This window comes from Pelodiscus sinensis, chromosome 11, assembly GCF_049634645.1.
Source record: "Pelodiscus sinensis isolate JC-2024 chromosome 11, ASM4963464v1, whole genome shotgun sequence".
NCBI lineage: Eukaryota > Metazoa > Chordata > Testudines > Trionychidae > Pelodiscus > Pelodiscus sinensis.
In genome coordinates this window covers 7,255,272-7,277,759 of record NC_134721.1, presented here as the reverse complement: position 1 = coordinate 7,277,759, position 22,488 = coordinate 7,255,272, and the positions used below count along the sequence as shown (strand labels likewise).

The 22,488-nt window shown below is 42.4% G+C and overlaps 1 protein-coding gene across 2 annotated transcripts in view; it reads left to right on the top strand.

Annotated features, from left to right (window-relative positions):
- Window positions 1-22,488, top strand: part of SUCLG2 (succinate-CoA ligase GDP-forming subunit beta) — a 241,606-nt gene that overhangs the window by 99,649 nt on the left and 119,469 nt on the right. For both annotated transcript variants that reach the window (XM_075938556.1, XM_025183076.2), the window contains exons 3-4: window positions 18,080-18,179; window positions 18,309-18,399. In XM_075938556.1, the coding sequence (XP_075794671.1) occupies window positions 18,080-18,179; window positions 18,309-18,399 (191 nt within the window). The remainder of the gene's footprint in view (window positions 1-18,079; window positions 18,180-18,308; window positions 18,400-22,488) is intronic.

The following is a 22,488-nucleotide window of genomic DNA, read 5'->3' as shown; positions in this document are numbered from 1 at the left end:
TTTCAAAAAGTTACATTTTTCTTTTGGAATATTCAGCTAATGTGCCTATATCTACTCTATAGTTGAGAGTTTGTCTGACGCTGCGTGTTTGTTCAAGAATTGTTCCTCAGAGGTAAGAGCTAGGACTTCCAAATTTGGTACAAAACTTTCTCTTATCATAACTTAAAGCAAGGTCGGGGTTGGTCATTCCAGGAAAATGGGATGTGCCTGGAATGGGATTACTTCTCATAAAACAGTGTAGAAAAAAGACAATCACCAGGCAGGTGAAAGAGAGGTTGGGGGTGCACACACACCCATCTGGGACTGCCGCAGCTTTGAGCCTCCCACCCTTCACGAGTCCTTTAGTGTGTATTGGAGGAGTCTGAAGCCCCCACCCCCCAATTTGCATGGTAACACTGGCTGTTGCCGTTTGTTAGGGAGCAGTACATAGTTTGCACATGCTAAAGTGCACAGTTTGCCCCTCGGAGTGTAGGAGCAGACCCAACTGGACCTCCCCCACCTCGGGGACATACACCCCTCCCCTGGCTGTGCCCACTGGAGCTGCAACGGCCATGGAGAGGTGCTTTTCACCCGGTTCCAAGCTGCTGCGGTGGGAGCACTGGGGTGGTCCCCTTTCCCTAAGGCAGCCTGTATACTGAACCCCGCATCCCAAGCCCCACCCCAGAGCAATGATTTACATGAAATATGTACGTTTTCATTTTATTTGCCAAAGAACCCCCCTTCCCAAAATGTACTGAAACAAAAATTTACAGAGCTCTTCTTCAGATCTCGGAAGTGTCCTCAAGAGTGTGATAGCAAAATACAAGGTGGAACAGATTGTTCACATTTCAAGGGGCTAGGAATGTTAAATATCAGTTAATTGAATAGTTGATTAATCTAATGAATTCTTATCAGTTAGTCGACTAGTCTGTAGTGCCTGGAGGTGGGGGCAGCAGCAAGTGCGCTCCGGCCCCACTCCCAAGGAGCCCCCTGTCACTCTGTGTTAATGTCTCTGTATCAAAAGCAGCAGCGTGGGGTCCCAGATGGGAGCTGGTCAGGGAGGGGAGCCAGTTTAAAAAACCGCTCCCCTCGCAGACCGGCTGCCTGTCACCCCATGCTCCTGCCTCTGATACCGAGGCAGCAATGTGAGGTGGCAGCAGTCCCTGTCCGGGGAAGGCTGAGCTCCTGGACCTGGCACAAGCCAGAACTGAGCCAAGGCTGTCTGCCCGCCTGGTTCCTAATACAATTTAAATGCAGAACCACAGTGGGGGTAGATCCCGGACTGCAGTTTTCCCCCCTTATCGACTGATCAAGTAGTTGATGGAAATTCCATCGTGTACTCGATTAGCTGATTACATGCAATTGAATGTCCCTAAGGTCTGCTCGTTCAAGAATGTAGTGATTGTCTGGTTTTACGCACATAGATGTTATGGCATTTAGTGCACTGGATAAGGTGCACTACATACAGGGTGTTTCCTGCTATAAGACGTCCCAGTATATATTCGTTGTTGTCGCTTGTAGGGACTGATGCAGTATAAGTCCTCCCATTCCCCGCACTTAAGTTGCGCAATTCTCTCCTCCCCCTCCCCCCCCAATTTGTGCAAATGGAAGTCAGCCGCAGGGGGAAAAACATCCCCGCTTTAAGGTGTTTCTCTGTAAGTCCCAAGTTTTTTGGAATGTATCTTGGACTTATAGCGAAGACGGCTTGTATTGTGATAGGCATGTGTAGGACCCATGGATCTTGAAAGATGTGTTATGAGGGATGGTGATCATTGTAGCAGTGGAGATACGTCTGCAGGTTTTGTATCTGTTGTTCTGGTAGAGTCTGAAACCACTTTGAGTTGGTGTGTGCTGGTCTGCGGGGAGCTCATTTCTAATGATGAGGTTGGGAGAGGGATAGTTTGGAGTCCCGTAGAGGGTATTCAGGAAAGATTTCTTTCAGGATGTGGTCCCCATTGAGTATGGATTATAATTGTTTTATTATACCCCATATGGGTTGGCAGGTGACATTGTTAGGAGTGTGTGTGTGGGGGGGGGGGGGGGGGGAGTTATTTCTGTGTTGTGTTGTATGTCCTGTTGTATTTTGCCTAGAATGCAATATAGTCCCAGATGTGGTTTTTTTCCTATTTTAGTACAATTTAACCCAGAACAAAGGGAATATTTTAAAAGGAGTGGGAAGAGTATGGGAAGATGAGCCCTAGCAGGATACAGTGGGAAGTGCCAGCATAAGCAGGGTTTGTGTAATCTTTCAAACACTTTTAGGTTAAGTGTATAGCCCTGCAAAGTGCCAGGTTGACAACACTAGACAGTGAACTCTATTCTTCATAGAACAGATGCACCATGAGGGCTGGAAAAGATCCTTTCCCGCCCTGCATCACCAGTGTGCTTCCGCTCTGGTTTCCATGTATCACAGCCCTGGCTCTTACGTAATTTTTTCCTCAGGACCCATGCTCCTGGGTGTGTAAATATATAACATTGGTGAAGCCTCATTTATTATAGAAAATCCGGTTATTTGATAACTTACATTGAGAAGATTTAAGAGTGTGATGTTGGGGTGAGCCTTAGCTTAGCTGATTTTATCTAGCTTTAAAAATTTTATCACTGATGAAGTGTGTAGTAAGGGTTATGAAAGCAATTAATAACATCAGTGACAGGATCAAGGGACTGGCTAATTTATCATTATAGGTTTTAATGAGGCTTATAATTTAGTAATAAATATACAATATATTCAAAAGTATGGAGTTATAAAAAGGATGATTTATCTGACTGACTTTGGAAGCTAGTCTGAAAATGAAAGGTAGTGGAAAACACTCACATAGAAAGATGGTTGTGTGAGAGGTGGGAATGAGGAAAGAATGGGAAGGACACAAAGGAGAGAGTAAATTTAAAAAGAAAAAAAATGTTTAACATTCTCTGTAGACCTTTAATACACTCGAAGAGGGACTGTTGGTTTTTTGTGCGTATAGATAGAAGGGATATACCTTAATATGGGCAGTTTCAATTTGCTAAGTAAGCAGTGAGGTGTTGAATTTCTGGGAGTGCTGTCTATACCACTGCATCCTCCTTAAAGCTTAGAAGAAGAATAAGGGTAAGTAAACAGGCTATAGCCATCCGAGCCTGTTGGGACACATTAGCTCTGTTTTGAAAATAGCTAAGTAGAAAGTCCCAAATTTGACCACTTACTCTTTCAAGGTTGCAAATTTGTTCTGGGATGCAACTGCTACCCAGGGACTGAGGGTTATGCAAAGGGTATGTGCTGCAGGAGTCTCATTATACACTGTTTTTTGGTGGGGTGGCAGCAGTAGGAATGTGTAGCATCTGTGCTTCCTAACCACATTTTGATTAGCCTTTCCTCATGGATAAAAAGGACGAAATATTCTTATTTCCTCTGCTGTGTATGTGAAGCCTGCCCCAAGGAGGCCTTTAGATTTTTCTGGTCATGCTGATTACATTCATTTCCATCAAGACCTCTTCGTAAGAAGTTTATGTAGTACTCATCAGGGTCAGTGGGTCCATAGTGTGATTGGAGGCTGTACTCCGTAGAAGGTTCAATTATCCTGTCCTTGATTCTTTTTCATTACATTAATATTCTGTTCCCATGCTATCAGGTCACTTGCATCTACTGTGCTATGTGTACTGAGCTCTTAACAATAGATATTACTGCAGCAAATTTTGCAGCAAGATTTCATCCTCCGTTGAGCTTACACTGCACGGCGTGGATTTTGATTCACCATCTTCTCCTGATTTCCACAGTGTAATCAGGTGCCTTCCATGGGGGTAAAAATAATACAAAGCAATAATGAATCAATCCCTATGTCTTTGAATCCGGGGCAAACATTCATTCTTCGAGTGCTTGTTCATGTCCATTCTGCAGTATGTGTGTAAGCTTGCCACATGCACTGGTGCTTGGTTTTCCCCATAGCGTTATCCATAGGAAAATGGCTCTGGTGACTCCGGCAGTGGTGCCTCCAGACAGCTTAATTTTGTGGAGAAAACAGTTGTCGCGCGCGCGCGCGCGCGTGTGTGTGTGTGTGTGTGGTTTTCTGAATAGTACTAGTTAGCTTATTGTTCCAGATGGGACTTGGCCTAGGAACGGGACATACCCCAGTCCCCATTAATCTCCAGCACTTACCCTTATAAACAGGGCTCACCAAACTGTGGTGAGCCCTGCTAGCCAGCCGTGCGGTTTGGCATGCTGTGCATGCGCTAACAGCGCTTCGCGGCTGTGCCGGCTTGTAATCTACTCGCCACAGGCGAGTAGATTACATTAATTGTCGAGTCTTGCTTATAAACATGGGTGAACCCCTGAGAAGGATCTGGCACCATGTCAGGAGGCTTCAGCGAGCCAGCAGTCTGTCCTGACAGCACTGGCATCTGCCTCAGCCTTTCTGGAGGAGGCCATTACAAACACCCTGCATCCAATACCACATGATGGTGCCAGGGCACATCAAGAGCTCCTGAACTGAGTCCCAACTAATCTGGGGATGTATGCAGAAGAGGTTGAGGAGCCAGCATACATACTATTTGATGTGCTGAGCTCCCCAGCACCTGCTAGTAAAGCCCTCATCTTGAATGAAGGGGTTCAAAAAATCACTACTGTCCCATGGCAAAACCTCTCTTTCCTCCTCCCCATCTTCAAAAGGACTAAGAGGAAATATTTTGTCCCAGTAAGGGACCATGACTACCTCTGTCCCCACTGTGCCCCAAACTCCACATAGTGTTGGCTATTAACCAGAGGGAAAGCCGGGTGCAGCACATGAGGGCAAAAACCATAAGAAGCTGGATTCATTTGGCTGAAAGATTTATTCCTTTTGTTTCCAGTCTACAGTTGAGGGTGGCTAACCCTTCTTTGCCACTATGATTTCAGCATATGGTAAGCCATGGCTAAGTTTGAGGAGGTGCACCCAGAGGATTCCAGGAAGGAATTTAAACCTCTCCTGGAAGAGTGAGTGGCAGCAGCCAGAGCTGCTTTGCTTAACACCCCCAGGTGGCTTCTGATGCAGTGGACTTGGCTGCTCGCACAGTGGCACCAGCAATTTCAATGCATCAAGCTTCCTGGCTGCTCTTCTGTCTCCAACAGAGGTTCAGCTGTCTTTACAAGACCTTCCTTTGGAAGAATGTGCTCTCTTTGCTATACATATTGAAAGTTGCATGGGCTTAAGGATTCGTGAACTACTCCTAACACCCCTGCCCTACTCTCAGCAATTCAGTCCCTCTCTCCCTACTAGTCAGGGTAGCCAACTGTGCCAGGAGCTGCCTTATCAGCTGGGTCCCTCTTGGGATCAAATGGGACAAGGCATAAGCCATCATGACTGCTTTGACATGGCCCCACAAGTACTGTTTCGGTATGCACATGAGCAACCCACCCCTTTGGTCCCTTCCAAATTGCCCGGACCTCTTGTTGTAGGTTCACGGTTGACTTCTGCACCCCATCCTCATGTCCTTGTACCTGTGATCATGGCTGCTCTGTGGTTGAACACAGAGGAGAGTACTTGCTTGAGGAGATCCAACAGGTCCTCGTAAGCAACAGGAAGCAGTCTACACAAATAACATATCGGGCAAAATGGCCAAGCTTCTCTCTTTAGGCGTCAGAGTGCGGTATCTCAGGAAGTTTCTGGAGAATGTTGGGACAAGTGCTGAAGGAACCAACCCGGGGTCAAGTGCAGTTTGACCAGCTGCTCCCAAACCGGGAGGAAATAGAAGGGGAAGTGGGTAGCAACCTGGGAAGCAGTGATCATGAAGTGGTCGATTTCAGGAACTTGACCTAAGGAAGAAAGGAGAGCAGCAAAATATACACCCTGGACGGCAGAAAAGCAGACTTTGACTCCCTTAGGGAACTGATGGGCAGAATTCTCTGGGATGCTAACTGACATGAAGGAGAAAGGACTCCAAGGGAGCTGGCAGTATTGAAGGCACAGGAGTAAACCATTCTGATTCACAATAAGAAAAGCAAATATGGTAGGTAACCAGCTTGGCCTGGCTTAGTGAAGTCCTGGGCAAGCTTTACACAAAAAGGAAGCTTACAAGAAATGGAAATTTGGACAGGTGACTAGGGAAAAGTATAAATATATTGCTCGAGCTCACAGGGGTGTAATCAGAAAGGCCAAAGCGTAATTGGAATTGCAACTAGCAAGGGATGTGAAAGGTAACAAGAAAGGTTTCTACAGGCATATTAGCATTAAGAGAGTTATTAGGGAAGGAGTGGGACCCTTACTAGATGAGAGAGGTAACCTGGTGATAGATGATGTGGGAAAAGCTGAAGTACTTCACAGACAAAGTCAGCTCAAACTACTGCACTAGGCAACACAGTATGGGAAAGAGGTGGGCTGCCCTCGGTGGAGAAAGAACAGGTTAAGAAGTATTTAGAAAAATTGGATATGCAGAAATCCAAGGCGCTGGATCTAATGCATCCGAGGGTGCTGAGAGAGTTGGCTGATGTGATTGCAGAGCCATTGGCCATTATCTTTGAAAATTTGCAGCGATCAGGGTGGGAGATCCCAGGTGATTGGAAAAAGGCAAATGTAGTGCCCATCTTTTAAAAAAAGGAAGGACAATCCAGGGAACTACAGAGCAGTCAGGCTCCCATCAGTCTCTGGAAAATCATGGAGGAGAGTCTCAAGGAATCCATTTTGAAGCATTTGGAAGTGAGGAAAGTAATCAGGAAAAGTCAACATGCTTGAGCAACCTGATTGCCTTCTATGACGAGGTAACTGGCTCTCTGGATATGCAGAAGGTGATAGACATGATATATCTTGACTTCAGGTTACCTCGGGAGGGGGTAAAATCTCCATTCCTAGAGGTTTTTAAGTCCCGGCTTGACAAAGCCCTGGCTGGGTTGATTTAGTTGGGGTTGGTCCTGCTTTAGGCAGGGGGTTAGACTTGACAACCTCCTGAGGTCTCTTCCAACCTTATGATACTATGATCTCACCTGAGCATGCTTCGTTGCAGACCATTCTTGACTACTTGCTGCAGCTCAGGAATCAAGTGCAATTCTCTATCCAGGTATACCTTGCAGTCATCTCTGCTTTTCCTAAGCCCATCCTATGGCAGGCGGTCTTATCCCATGACGTGACAGTGAGGTTTCTGTGGGGCCTCAGGCAGCTCTGTCCACTAGTTCTGGGCCTCCTTCCACAATGGGACACCAACTTAGACCTGTTCTGGCTCACTGGGCCACACTTCGAGCTCCTCAGTTCCTACTATGGTCTACCCAGTGCAGAGTGTCAGCTGTCAATCAAGAGACTCAGCTTCCTGGTAGTCTGATGGTCCCATGGTGTAAGTGGCATACCTGTCCTGTAGTGACTTCAGCAAAGCAGCTCTCTGAGATCAGAGTCCTGATCTTGGAGCCAAGCCTTACATGGTCTTCTACAAGAACAAGGTCCAGTTGAGGCCTCATCTAGGGATGTTACATTTAAATTAATTAACTAATTGAATAGTCGATGTGATTTCCATTGACTGTTTGATTAGTCAATAAGGGCGTCTTCACCTTTGAACTGTAGCAAGAGCCCTCAAAAGCTGAAACTCAGCAGGGAGCAGGGGGACTGGCTGCACACTCCCTGCGGTACCTCAGCTGTTGAAAGGTACAAAAGCCTTGGTGGTGCTCTTGTACATTTCAAAAGCAGAATCGCAGCAGAAGCGGTGCAAGCAGAGACCAATTGTAAGAGCTCACTCAAGCTTCGTTGGCGGCCTTTTTGGCATACATGTCAATTAGGGATGTCTGTGTATAAACGACTAACCGTTTAGAATTGTTCTTTGGCCTTGTATCAGACCAAACACCTGATGCCAATTACGTGAGAGCAACAGCTCATCTTGCCATATGTTGATCTTTTTTTACTGTGGTTTATTTTTTGATCAGCAACAGCAAATTTTAATGTGTTGTTATTCTTAATTTAATATTATAATAGTCTATCAACTGTAACACAAAGTTATCCGGCTCTGTAACAGGTGAAACCACAGTTCTCAATGCATTGTTCTGTGAACAAGAATCCAGGAGTTAAATATACACAGCAGTGGGCTGAACACAAGCTGTTGATTTTTTGCTGCAGGCAGTTCCAAGGAACTGGAATAATCATAGTTTCCCTTAAAGCTGTTCCAATTTTATTAATTCAAAATAGACTTTCATTATAGCACTGAGCCTATTTCAATTTCAAGGTGTAGTGCTACAATTTGTATTCACAATACTATTAGAAAAAGGAAGATGTGTTTCAGAGTACAGCAGAAAGCATTGTTGTCCCTTAGAGCATTATATTCCATTTTGAAATGTTAAAATGTTAAATTTTGACTTTAAAACATTGTCTATATCTACATGTAATATTTTAGGAATGTAATTAGGTTACAATTGTAGGCCTTTAAAGTAATAGAGACCCTTGAAGAATTCCATGGTGACTTCAAAAAAGTTCCACCCCACTATCAACCTCAGCTTGGAGTAGTCCACACAAGAGATCCACTTCTAGACACTACAGTACAAATAAATGATGGTCATATAAACACCACCCTCTGCCGGAAATTTGCTGACCACTATGCTTACCTACATGCCTCTAGCTTCCTTCCAGGACACATCACATGATCCATTGTTTACAGCTACGCCCTAAGATACAACCGGATTTGCTCCAATGCCGCAGACAGAGACCAAAGCCTAGAAGATCTTTATTGGTCATTCTTAAAATTTAAATACTCTTGGAGAAATTAGGAAACTGATTGACAGAGCCAGCAAGTACCCAGAAGCCACCTACTTTAAGACAGGCCCAACAAGACAAATAATAGAGCACCACCAGTCACCACCAACAGCCCCAGTGAAAATCCCTCCAGCACATCATTGACAATCTACATCCTATCCTGGAAAATGATCCCTCACTCTCTCAAGCCTGGGGAGACAGGCCAATCCACGCCTGCAGACAAACTCCCCAAACTGAAGCAAATCCTTTCCAGCAGCCACATATCACACCTTGCATACTCACCCAAGAATCTACCCCTGCAACACACCCCTTGTCAACTCTGTCCACATATATGTACAGGTGACACCATAGCAGGACCTAACCACATAAGCCACATCAGGGGCTCGTACCAATGCACATCCTCTAATGTGATATATCCCAGCACTGCCCCTCTGCCATGTATGTTAGCTACATCAAAGGATAAATGGTTACAAATCAGACATCAGAAATGGTAACACACACAAACCTGTAGGGAAACATTTTAACCTACCTGGTCACTAAATCTTGAATTCAGAAGTAGCTATTCTTTTACAAAAGAATTTCACCCAATTACAGGGAGAGACTACAGAACTGGAATTCATCTAAAAATGTGATACTGTTTCGCTGGGTTTGAATAAAGACATTAACTGGTTAACGTGTTACAAAGCCAATTTCTCCTGCCTTTAACATTTGCATTTTTATCTCAAAAGCTATGAATGGGACACATCCGGTCCACTTAATTAGCTTCATTAATAGGGATCCCACAATTAACAGGTACTACCTTTGCTGTTAGATATATCTTGGTTTCTATTATTTCTACTGCAACTCATCAGATGAAGTGCGTATTACTCACCAAAGTTGATGATACTATATATTTTTGTTAGTCTCTAAGGAGTCAGAGGACTACTCGTTCTTAAAGTCATGGGAATTTAAGTCTTTGTCCTGGCTGAAACATTAGCTTAATATAGGTAGAATATGGGGGGGGAAAAAACTCACCCGTGATTTATATAGATATGCCACCTTAATCCTAAGTGTTGATGCAGCAGTGTTGATTGAAAAAAATTGTCAACATTCCGGGAGGTTGCTGTTCCTACCAATGAGAAAACCTCTCTCAGTGGTGTAGGCTGCATTTATTCTGCAGAATTCTGCCTACATAGCTATGTATTGTCTTTATGGTGTATACACAGCCTAAGGAAGGGCTATTGTCTTTGATCCTCAAGGCTGACAAATGCACTAGAAACCAGATAGATTTTGTTGAAATAAATTTGTGAATATTTTAAATACATTCTTCTCCAAAACCAAGAAAGGCAAATTGCCATCAACATTACCAGAAGGAACGTTTTCCAGTAGTGTAAACTGAGAAATAAAATACAAGTAAAATGTGGTGAAAACATTTCCTAGTTTGGATACTAAGTTTATTCAGATTATACTTTAAGAACACTTTGTTGTCACCAGAAGCATTTCTGCATGGAACAGTTTGGCGCTATTTACTGCTGAATTAATGACAAAACCTATGCACTTTTAATGAGCAGTCTCTCTTTTTTAGCTGAAAAGAAACATTTAAATTAATTTCACACACAGACTTATCAGCCAATATACAGAAATAGAATTTGATTGAAAGACCTTAGCTGCAAAGAAAGTGTAATTGAAAATGCTTCATTATACTGTGGCATAGAACATGCTTTTAACTATTGACATGTCACTTTATTAATTGTGCTAGGCCTTTTTAGGCCTTTTTCAAATAATATATATTTATAACTGCACAAATCGCTGCAGCTACAATTGCTTGTAGTTTGGTGAAAAGTTTGAATAAATAACGGACTAAATCCATTATAACGTTATTGTTTGAATAGACGTGGTATATATTTCCATACAAAATCTATTAGAATCTAGGCTTCTTTTACAAGTTATCCTGTTAGTACAGTTAAATCACTTTATATATTCTGACTAAAATTACATTTCTTGTATGGGATAGTATTTCCTAATTTAATCTGGGAATTCAGGCAAGACCTAACATAAAAACAAAGAAATTTGTGTGAGCTTTTCTAGAAATCAGATCTTTAAATAAAATAGAAGTGGTGGCATTAAGTAGTGAATCAACTTGGTAAATACTGAATGATCAAGCCTAGTTACTGTAAAATAAGATTTGGCTGGTTTACCTCATTTTCCAGAGCTTGGGCAAATAACTATTGAATTAAATTACTTCATGTCGGTTTCCCTAGGGCTAGAAGAACCTGCTGCACTGTGTTCTGCTGAGTTGGTATATTGATTAGTACTTCAGGTCTAACCTTTACAGAGTTATTCTTACTTTTTAGTGCACTTATTTATGTCTTTGATAGTTGTCTTTGTGCAGTTATTTTATTGCCCGGCTATTCTTTTGGCAGTCTATAAAAATATATGGATTTCATTCAGTTCTCTTACTTTTTTATAACCTAATGAAAATAATTAGTTCATTGTATAACATTCAAGCTATGAGTGAAATTGACTTGGTGGCTTTAAGACCTGTGGTACAAAGGGTAATGATTAAATGCATAATTGACAGCACTTATCATTGGAAATACAAAGCTTTCATTGTCGGGATGGTTAGTGACTAAAACTAATCTAATTAAATGCTTGTAGTGTCCATTAACAATACCAGCTTAGATGTTTTTGTCATAGCAACCACGGGATTTTAGGTATTGCTACTGTGCGTTGGAAAATGATTTATAGTTTAATTCATCTCAATAATTTGTATGCTTAGAAAACACTGATATAAAACTTTTTGTTGCATTTAAATTTCCTTGTTATCTGCCTTGCAGAGGCATGAATAATAAGAGAGCTAGGAACATGAATATGTTAAAATGCATGAAGTATTTTCAAGGAGAATTTTTTTTAAGTTTCATAATGATATATGCCAAATATTAGTGGATGGAAAAGCATGGAGATTTTGTCTCGAAGTCTGAAAATCAGATATTCTTTGGAGTGCTACTTTTACTAGCTGTGTTAAAAACTTTTGGGTTATTCTTAATACTAAAATGCTGTGTTTATTTTTCCCTGATGATTTCTCCAACCTAAATCTTGACTCTAAATCTAAATCTCAAGTTTCACTTTAGAAACATGAAATGATAATGTGTGTCTGGTAATTGCTGGAAATCTCTTTCCTGCCGTGATATGTAGACCATCTCTGAAAAATATTTATTTGTGAAAAACGGTAGCCTAAAGTTTGAGTCTTTATACTTATGGTTAAATATTCAGTTTAATAGTTATATTGTCAACTATTACAAATCTTAGGGGTAGCCGTGTTAATCTGTAAGGTTACGTCTACACAGTAGGGCTAAAGTGGAATTAAGCGACTCAACTTCAGCTACGTCAATTTGCTCTGTCAAATAGCTTAATTTGGCTTTTGGCACTGTCTACACAGCAGAAAGTTGACGGAAGAACACTCTTCCTTTGACTTCCCTTACTCTTTTTGTGAAATGAGGGTTACAGGAGTCAGAGTAAGAAGTCCTCCATTTTGACATTATTTCAAAATAATGGCTTGCTGTGTAGACACACTCTTTGTTACTTCGAAATAACATCAGCTATTCTGAAATAACGTTGCTGTGTAGGCATATCCTAACTTAAAAAACAACAAATGGTCCTGTAGCACCTTAGAGACAGACAAAAAAAATACAGTATAATGAGCTTCGATGGGCACAACCTACTTCTTCAGATGAGTGGAGCAAGAGGCACAGAGAGACTGCACAGGAACCCCAAAATTTAAAACAGAAAAAGAGGAGAGGAGAGGAGGAGGGGAAAAAAAACCTAGCAATTATAGTGTCCATTCTAAATGAGGCCAATAGAGTGTGCTGTAAATGTCCAATACTTAGCCTTTCATGCCATTGAAGTGTTGAATATAACATCCCATCCAATTAATATCTTTGTTCAGTCCTTGGGTAAATTTGTTGAGTTTTCATATGAAGGCCAGTTCCGCAGTTTCTCTGTCTAGTTGGTTCCTGAAATTACTTTGAAATAGAATGTCTACTTTTAGATCCAATAATAAGTGCCCTGGCAGGTTAAAATGTTCCCCAACAAGTTTCTGTGCGTTACCATTTTGAGTGTGATTTGTGTCCATTAATCCTCTGTCATAGAGACTATCCAGTTTGGCCAGTATACGTGGCAGAGGAGCATAGCTGGCACTTGATGGCATATATCTCATTAGAGGAGATGCATTTGTATGAGCCTCTGATGTGGTAGCTTATGTAGTTAGGTCCTGTGATGGTGTCCATCAAAAAGATAAGTATTAGCAGGGCTCGACAAACCGCTGAATCAGATTTCAGCCGGTTGCTCTGTACGCCCCATTCACCGATGCTTCGCGCATGTGCAGTTACCGTCTGGCGCATGCGTGGTGTGTGCCTGGCGAGTAGCTCTCACAGGGGTTTGTCAAGCCCTGAGTATTAGACACTTGCAGCCTACTCTGTTAGCCTGATTTAGCATGGACCCTGTAACTGACGGTTTTTTGGTTTTTTTTTTTTTTCTCCTCCCCTCTTTTTCTGCTTTATATTTTGCGGGTTCTATGCTTCCTCTGTGCCTCTTGCTTCACTCATCTGAAGAAGTGGTTTGTGCCCATGAAAGCTCATGATACTGTATATTTTTTTGTTAGTCTCTAAGGTGCTACAGGACCATTCGTTGTTTAAGTTTTATTGGCAACTATTGTGACTGAGCAAATCCCACATTTTCTTGCATGTGTGTAGATACAAAAATATATGCATTAGTGACTTTTGAAGTCAAAGCCTTCCATTAACTTCAATAGGAATCGCGTCAGAGCCCATAAGAACAAAACATGAAATCGTTTTAAATGTGAGCATTTTCCAAAGCAGTGCTTTATCGTGCATTAATATCTAGACCTCCTCACTTCATAACACATGTGCAGGCATCCTTACAGCTAGTCATCATTAAGAAACATTTTTGGACACCAAGAGTTAACACAGTCATAGGTTAACACAAATCTCTTACACTTTTGGAAATCCAGGTTGCAGCACTGTTAAGAGTGTTTTTTTGCTTTCTGTGCTTGGCTAGAACATTAGGTGGAACCTTTTTTCTTTTGTATGTAGATCTCAATGGTTATTAGCCAAGATGGGCAGGGGTGATATCCCTAGCTTCTGTTTGCCAGAAGATGGAAATGTGAAAGAGGGGATGGGTCACATGACATTACTTGTTCTGTTCATTCTCTCTGAAGGACCTGACAATGGTCAGTGTAGGTTACTAGTTAGATCAGGCATGTCCAAAGTCCGGCCCGCGGGCCAATTGCGGCCCGTGTTCCGGTTTAATACGGCCCCCAAGGTAATTTGGCAATATCTATCTTTTATGGCCCCCAACGAATCCATATGTATTGAGATGAATACATTGTAAAATCTCAGTTAATGGCAGTTGGTCTAAATCAGTTATAAATATATTTGAACACAACATGTATACTTGGTGTTATGTTCCTGTTCATATTTTTTTAACTTAAAAGTTGACAGACAACCTTTATTACCAATAATATGTAATGTACTTTACAATGTTCCTGACATATATTTCAGCTTCCTGGATTTTTTTTTTCATCTGGCCTTCAGATATGAAAGGCAGAGTGATTTAACACCTGTTTAGATTTGTCATCCATGTGACAAAATGAAAAGTATGCCGTTTGCAATAAACTTTGCATAAAATAGTTAATTTGCATTTAATTGTAATGGTTCAAAGAATGTCAGGCAAAATGGTCGGCCCTCACGCATGTTCACTTCATCAATTCTGGCCCTCTTTGAAAAAAGTTTGGACACCTCTGAGTTAGATGAACCTTTTGTCTGACCCAGTATGGCTATTCTTATGCTCTCCCTGCAATTACCTATGTCTTTGTCATTGCCAGTTCAGATTACTCTTGCCTTTAAAATTGCTGTACCTTAAAGATCATTTGGAAACTTTAGCTAGTGTAGAACCCAGTATCTTTGGGAGTTGATTTCCAAAGCTGAAATGGTGTGGATGCAGGCTACAAGTGAATTCACCTTATGTAGTGCCATGGCAGTTGAGAACAGCTGAAATGTTTGAACCAATGGTCCTTTGGCTGAAAAAAGGAAGGTGGGAGGGTCAGGATATGCTCTGGAGTAGTGGTTCCCAACCTTTTTTATACCACGGATTGGCAAACCCATTCACAAACTTGTGGCGGACTGAATATGCATTTTATTTGCATATTCATTATGGTAATTATTTTAAGAGATCACATGTTATTTTGCATCACACCTGTATGCATACAATACATGTAGTAACTGGGATACAGGAGGGGGTGCAGGGTTTGAGAGGAGCGTGTGACCTGGACGAGGAGTGCAGGGGCTTGGGTGGTGACCTGGGACAGTGGATTAGGTTGCAGGGTTTGGGAGGGATATGGGTGTAGGAGAGGGTTCTGGCATGGGGGAGGGGATGTAGGAGGAGGGAGTGCAGGGTCTGGGAGGGGGTTGTAACCTGGGGCGGGGAGGAGCTGGGCTTTGGGCTGTGACCAGGGATATTGAGTTGGGATGCAAGGTCTGGGAGGGGGTTGTGACCTGAGGAGTGATGTTGGAGGGGGTACAGTGTCTGGGAAGATGTATGGGGACTAGAGCAGGGGTGTAGAAGGTATGAGTTACGTGGCGTAGCGGGGCCACAAGATGGGAGGGCTAGTCCTGCTACTCCTCCTCCCTCTGCCTGGGACTTCTGCGAGGCCCAGATTTCGCTGGGAATCCGGCAAGGGCCTGTGAGGCTCCGGGTGTGCCGGCGGTAGCCTGCTGATGCAGCTGAGTCCCAGCGCAGACTTGAGGAGAAGGGGCCCTCTCCTGGTGTCCCGGCCCAGCGCTGTGCCTCACTTTGCATCCCGGAAAGGCTGGAGTGCCCTGCACAGTTCCTCAAGCCCCATGGTCACAGGGTGGTTCTGTTGTGTGGAGCAGGCGGACCATGAAGGCGTGCATTCACATACCCCCTGCAAAGAGGCCTGAGAGAGAAGGGAGCCACAGGGCAGCGCCAGAGTGGGTGGGAGAGAATGGGCTCGCCACGGCAGCCGCCTGCCACACGGTGCTTTACCCTGGAGCACCTCAGCCACCCATCACACAGCATCACCTGTAGGGTCAGCCTCACCGCAGCTCTGGCTCCAGCCACAGCACACGCTGGGGGCATGGCCTGGCAGTGTGCTGCGGCCCACCAAGCAGCGGTACGTGGCACACTACCAGCCCACAGACCAGCAGTGGGAACCACCGCTCTGGAGGATTGGGGGTATTGTGGGGTATCTCAGCTCTGACCCTCACTTCCTTGTTTAGTATGATGCACCTCATATGAAAATGTTCTGCTTTCTCAAGCTGATGAGAAGGGAGTAGTTTGGAAGAATGGGGAATTGGGGGGTTCAGTGGAGATGCAGCACCAAGTCCTGTTGGGTTGATTGGGTAAATCCCTCCCCCATAATTATTAGAATTTAACATTTACATTGCATTAGTGACTAGAAAGTCCAGACATGCTGGACCTCATTTTAATTTGCACCGTGCAAACTCAGGAAACGAGAGTTCTGCCTCAGAAGTTTACAGCCTAGAAGAGAAAATATAGAAGACAGCCTAGAAGAGAAGACATAACATGCTTCCAGTTTGGAAGTCTTATATCACTTCTCCTAGGGTGTTGTATTTTCCCCCTGTGAAGTTCAGTCAGGTTAGATGTCTTGTGCCCCACCCCCTGGGGTTCAGCCTGGCTTGCAGGAGGGTGTCCCATCTTTCTTGCTTGGTAAGCAGCCAGACCAGCCCCTCCTTCACAACTGCACCCATCAGGCAGCAGCAGCCCTACGAATCGCCTGGCAAGTCACCTCAATACAAAGAAAAGAATGGTGTCTCAAGACAAGAATGGTGTCTGTTCTCTGTGCATATAGCACTTCATCAGGGAGCAGCTGTTACCTCTCGGTATGATGTTGCATGGACAGGATAGTGGGCAGAATGTTTCCCTGTGCTCAGACTTTGTAGGCGAAGGAAGCAGAGTGAGATGAGAGTGGCTAATTCTCTGTATAAGGCCACACACACAGTGGAGTGCAGAGTGAGGCTGGAGTAGCCGTTCACCTCTGACCGGGGTATTTTATTGCTGGTGAATATTCTCCAGGGCTGAAGAGGGCATGCAAGGCCCCTGACCTGTGATGGTTTTGTTCCATGAGGACAGGGAAACATAAATTGGTACCTAGGGGCACTGTGTATCCCTTATGCACCACATAGCTGGATCTCCACTGTAACGTGGCAAGCTTGAGACCAGGGAAAGGGTTTGTACATTAGATCAAGTGGACCAAGCTTCTCATGTGGGGGTAGCAGCTGCTTCGCTAGCCCAGGGATTAATGTACCAGCTCTTCCATAACCACCCTGCACTTGGAGATGGGATTTTTCCTTGCATCCCCATGTCCACACCCCTGTTTGGGCTTCAATCAAGGCTGAAATTCCCAATCTCTCTAACATTTGCCTGCTACTATGTACACATGTGACCACTCAAAGGACATATACTCCGATCAGTGTATTGAAAACAATTCAAAAAATTAGGGAACCAAACTGTGCTAGTTGCATGAGTTATTATGCAAATTTTATGCACATCAGTGTGGGGCAATGTGTGCTAGTAGGGGGGCCGCATGAGTGGCTTCCTTTATCCCAGTGGGCTGCAAAATTGCCATAACCAAGATGGTCTCCCAGGATAGGGCAGATTTACTAACTGCAATTACACACCTAGAATTTGTGGGAGGTGCCGACTGAACCGTAGCAGCACTTCAGTGGGATACAGCAAGAGCACTCGACTTGCACAATATTGTGTGCAATTAGCACACTCCTCACTTCATGTGCCCTTCTTACGTGCATGTCACTTTGCTAATACCCAGGGCTCGACAAATTATACAATCTACTCACCTGTGGCGAGTAGATTGTAACCTGGAAGAGCCGGGTTCCATGCGCAGATCGCTGGACAGCGCGGCTGGTGAGCAGGGCTCGCCATGGTTCCGCGAGCCCTGCTAATACCGATAGGGGAAAAACTATATGGATGAAAACCAACAAAATCTGGCAACTCTTTGCATGGGCAAAATATTTCACTGGCCACCAATAGAACCCCAAAGGACCACATGTGGCCCTCGGGCTGCGGGTTGTCCACCACTATTATACATGATTGATGACAGTGTTTTGGCTGAATGCCAACATACTTAGCCAGCTAATTGGCAACACATAGATGTTCTTGTAACCTACTTCAAACTCTTTTTTGGTGTGTTATATTATGAACAAAACTGACTTCTGTGTAAGACTTTCCAGCGGTTCTGAATATTAGTTCATTTGCTTGGAAATATGTTCTACCACTACAGTACTACTTACACTCTTGTGCTATTAAATGTCATTTCTTGAGTCAAAGCAACTATTAACCTATTTCAAAAAGTATTTTTTTTTCTTTTTCAGAGGCAACAGAAATTGTTCTAAAGGCTCAAATCCTAGCTGGAGGTAGAGGAAAAGGTGTTTTCAATAGTGGACTGAAAGGAGGAGTACATCTAACTAAAGAGTAAGTGTCTAAAATTTAAAAAACATAAATAATATGCTACTGATAGTATTGAGGCTTTTGCAGTGGCTGTTTTAACAGACCAAAATGTCTTTAATGCACACTAAACATTATTTTTCTCTTCTTTCGTAGCCCTAAGGTTGTTGCGCAACTTGCTGAACAGATGATTGGGTACAATCTTGCAACAAAGCAAACTCCAAAGGACGGCGTTAAAGTTAAGAAAGTAAGATTTCCTTCCCTTCCGTAAAAAAAAAAAAAAAAATTACATTCAGTTGCAACTGTAAACTAATGTGCTGTAGTGCATACTATTGTGTTTTCATTCCTTTTTTCATATAAATCCCTGATTGATTTAATCCTATAAACATGACAGATGTCCCAATTAATGTTCTTCCTTTTAAATGTTTGTTCACCACTAAATATTCCGAACTTGGCCAGGACATACACTCTGTTTTGCTGTGTATGATGAAGTGAATGCCCAACACATTCTAACTTGGTCTCTGTAGCAGCAATATGCCTTTGGTAGGTGACTTCAAAAAGGAGAAATATTACATTCTCTTATTTTGGGTAATTGCTTTTTCTGGGGTGCCAAAAGTACCTTTTTGTGGGGGTGGCTATGCCTTTAATTATTGACCTGCATAAGAAAAACATAGGTGGCCCTTCAGGTTGGGCTGTCTTAGACCTTCCATCTTCAGTTAAACCCCGTAAAGAAATTAAATCTAATAAGTAAGGCTGTTACAGAAAAAAATTCTGATTTTCTTCTCTAGCTTTGTTTTGTCAAGAGGACATAAAATGAAGAGCGAGGCATAGAATGAAGAGCTGTGCTGTCTATTTGATGCCAGGGGACAATGTGTTATGCTGACTTTTGGCATGCGTTGAAGAAAAAAATAAGTAGTTGCTAATGTACTGCCAGTGCCTTGGCATTGACGGAGAAAGAGGACACATAGCTAAAGAGATGCTTTCTGTTGAGCGTTGGAGGAACATTGTGTTTTGTGTCTTTAGCAATCTCTGTTTAGGAAGAAGAAAAGCAGACTAGTATAGTTCCTGATAGAAGTTTAATTTGAAATAGTAAAAAGAAAAGAAGAAGCAGAAATTACTAGTACCTCTCAGAAACTCTGATAATAAACACAGAAGAGACATTTCACAGCTTACAGCTATTCTCAGGACACTGTGTGTTGAAAGCTCTCTTCCTCTGTAAACGCCTTAGTCTTATTCCTTTTTTTGTGTTAGCTGAATTGTTTGAAATACTGCAGCAGAGGAAAATTTGTTTCCCCCCTCCCCATCTGATTGGAAGATTGTGCTTTCATTTAAATGGTCAAATCTACAAAGGAGACTTCTAATTTTCATTGGAAGTTAATAGAAAACGAAAGGTCTGTATTTTCAGAACGGATTATTTAAATAAATGCACACTAAATGAATTTAGTAGTGAGAGTAGGACAATGCTCTTACATAGTGGATTTTCAAAAAGCTCTGTATGTAGTGTAAAGATAAAATGTATTACTTGTAGCTTCTTTTCTCCCCTCTAGCAACATATCGCTTCTGTACATATATAGCCATCAGGAGCAAAAGGATAGAGTATATCATGGAAATATAGTGATTGGATTTGGGTGAATAGTGCAAAAAGTTCCCATGAATAATTGTTTGACCTTTTAAAGAAAATTGTCATTTTGTATTTTGGTTTCCATGAACATTCATATTGGATAAATAATCATAAGGTAGTCTCATTCAACCAGGGAAGATAAAGAATACTATGTAGCTTACATAATCAATGTCACCTAAATGATGATGCTCAGATATCAAGCCATAGGGTTTTTTAAAAAGAAAAAAAATCGGCAAAGAATAAATCAGAGAAAATCAGTCTAATTACTAAGTTCAATGAAATGCTTATTACAAATTATTGTAGCTGACCAGAGAGTGTATCCATATCAGACATGAGGGTTTTTTGCCTTTCTCTGTAGCATAGGGCATGAGTGACTTGTGGGGTGAAACTAGTAGAAATAGTGGATTCTATGTAAAACCTGGTCTTTAAATCATGATTTGAGAATTTCAATTATTCAGCCAGAGGTTAGAGGTTAGTAGGTGGTGAGATTTTTTTAGCCTGCAGTGTGTAGGAGATCAGACTCCAATGATGATCATAGTCCCTTCTGCCCTTAAAGTCTCTATTACAAGGAAGAATATCAGGTGCTCAGATGCTACAATTAGGGATGCTAAAATGTGTGCTATTGATTAACCGTGAAACCACTGAAATTTTCAGTGGAACGTCAGCCAGCTCCGTGGGAGCCAGTGTGTGCTGGGAGCTGGCTTTTAAGGAAGCTCCTCATGCGTACTGGCTCCTGCCTCTCACCCCGCACCTGGGAAATTGGCTGCTGCCTCGTGACGCTGCCTCTGATACAGAAGCAGCAACGTGGGGCATCAGGAGGCTCCCCAGGAGCCAGTGCATGTGGGGAGCTGGTTTTTAAGACAGCTCTACACCTATACTGGCTCCCGCTTGGCCTTCTCCCCGCTTTCCCTGTGCTATTGCCTCTGATACCCAAGAGCTGCGTGTAGTTGTGTAGCAGTTTGGGTAACTGATAAGCTTATGCTTACTGGTTACCCATTTACACAGCTACTCTCTTACATCCCGAACTACAATGATTAGTACAGAATAGGTATATACAATAGAATGGGTATGTTTTTGCTGTCCAGCAAGGATATTTAGAAACATTACAATACACATAAAAGAATTTTAATGCGGTTCTGTGATTTTTTTTTTTCTTCTTCAGTATCCATATGCATTTTGCTGTGTGTGCTGGATTGTGCTTGAGTAGTAAAGGACTGATAGCCTGTTTCATGTTTCCCGTAGTAGGACGTCATCTCCAGCCTGATTCTGGCCTGCATATTTATACCTGCCTCTGGAAATTTCCACTACGTGCATCTGACGAAGTGGGTCTTTGCCCACGAAAGCTTATGCTCCAACACTTCAGTTAGTCTATAAGGTGCCACAGGACTCCTCGCCGCTTTTGAGTAAATTAAGTAGCACTTTAGGAAATTTTAAAAAGCAATCATGTAGCACTTTAAAGACTAACAAGATAGTTTATTAGGTGATGAGCAGACCCACTTCTTCGTGGTGATCTGAAGAAGTGGGTCTGCCCCACAAAAGTTCCAATAAACTATCTTGTTAGTCTTTAAAGTGCTACATGACTGCTTTTTTTGCTTTTCCAAGATCAAACTAATACGGCTACCTCTCAGTTACTTTAGGAAATTGAATAATCATACTACTTTCAGATTGGTATTTTATCATTCTTTTACAGATGAAGAGATACATAGATTAAATTACTTCTCCACAATCACATGAATTGGTTCTAGGTAGGGATGTAAACGGTTAACCGGTTACCCAATAAGCATCACTCTTACTGCTCCCAGTTTCCCGTCCTATACAAGGCTTCCAACATCCCCTTGCATCTGGACAATGAGTGTAATTTCTGTCAGCAGCAGATGTTAATGATGAAAGACATGAACAGGTGTTGCTTTCTAGGAGGTAGCATTATCATTTTTAAGATCATTTTTCAGGATAAATTATAAAGATCAACAGTGTTCTACAATTAGAATAGTAATAGACAAGAAAATGAAACTAGTTATCAAAAATTGAGTTCTCAAATGTAGAACTGTGTCTTTCTGTTCACATGCCTACAGAAGTATTTAAAATGTTGCTGTACTTCTTAAAATTGATATTTCTTAAATAAACAGACTCCTGTAGAACTTGGCAGCTATTTTGTGAGTTTACATACAATTCTCTTATGGCACCCTGGAATTTGGAGAATCTGGTTATCTGAGCAGGCAGTCTTCTGCTTATCATGACAACTTAAAGAACCTGATATCTGTGCCCTTTCTCCAAACAATAAGAAAATTAACATTTCTAATATAAGGTTCAGCATCAAAAAGCCATTTTAGAATTCCATGTGCAATTAACATTTCACTTATAGGCAGATCTTGGGAAGGCTAAATGTTAAAGTGAGAAAATATGAAGTTAGCAACGTGGCTTTAAAATAACAACTTCCCAAGGATATTTTTTATAAACTGCCATGGAAAATAGAACAATGAATCTTCACACCTTTCCTAATAAGCAAAGAACCACCAAATAAGTAAAACGCAAAATTCTGTGGTCCCTGATATACCAGCCTAGAATGAAAAAGTCAGTCAATGGCTTACGTCATGTGAACATCAGGTAGAAGCCCAAGTTGAATTACATGGTGAAGGATTGGCATGTCCTGTCCAAATTCCATGTCTCTTGCCCAGCCTCACTTAGGCTAGGTCTGCACTAGGGGATAAGTTCGAA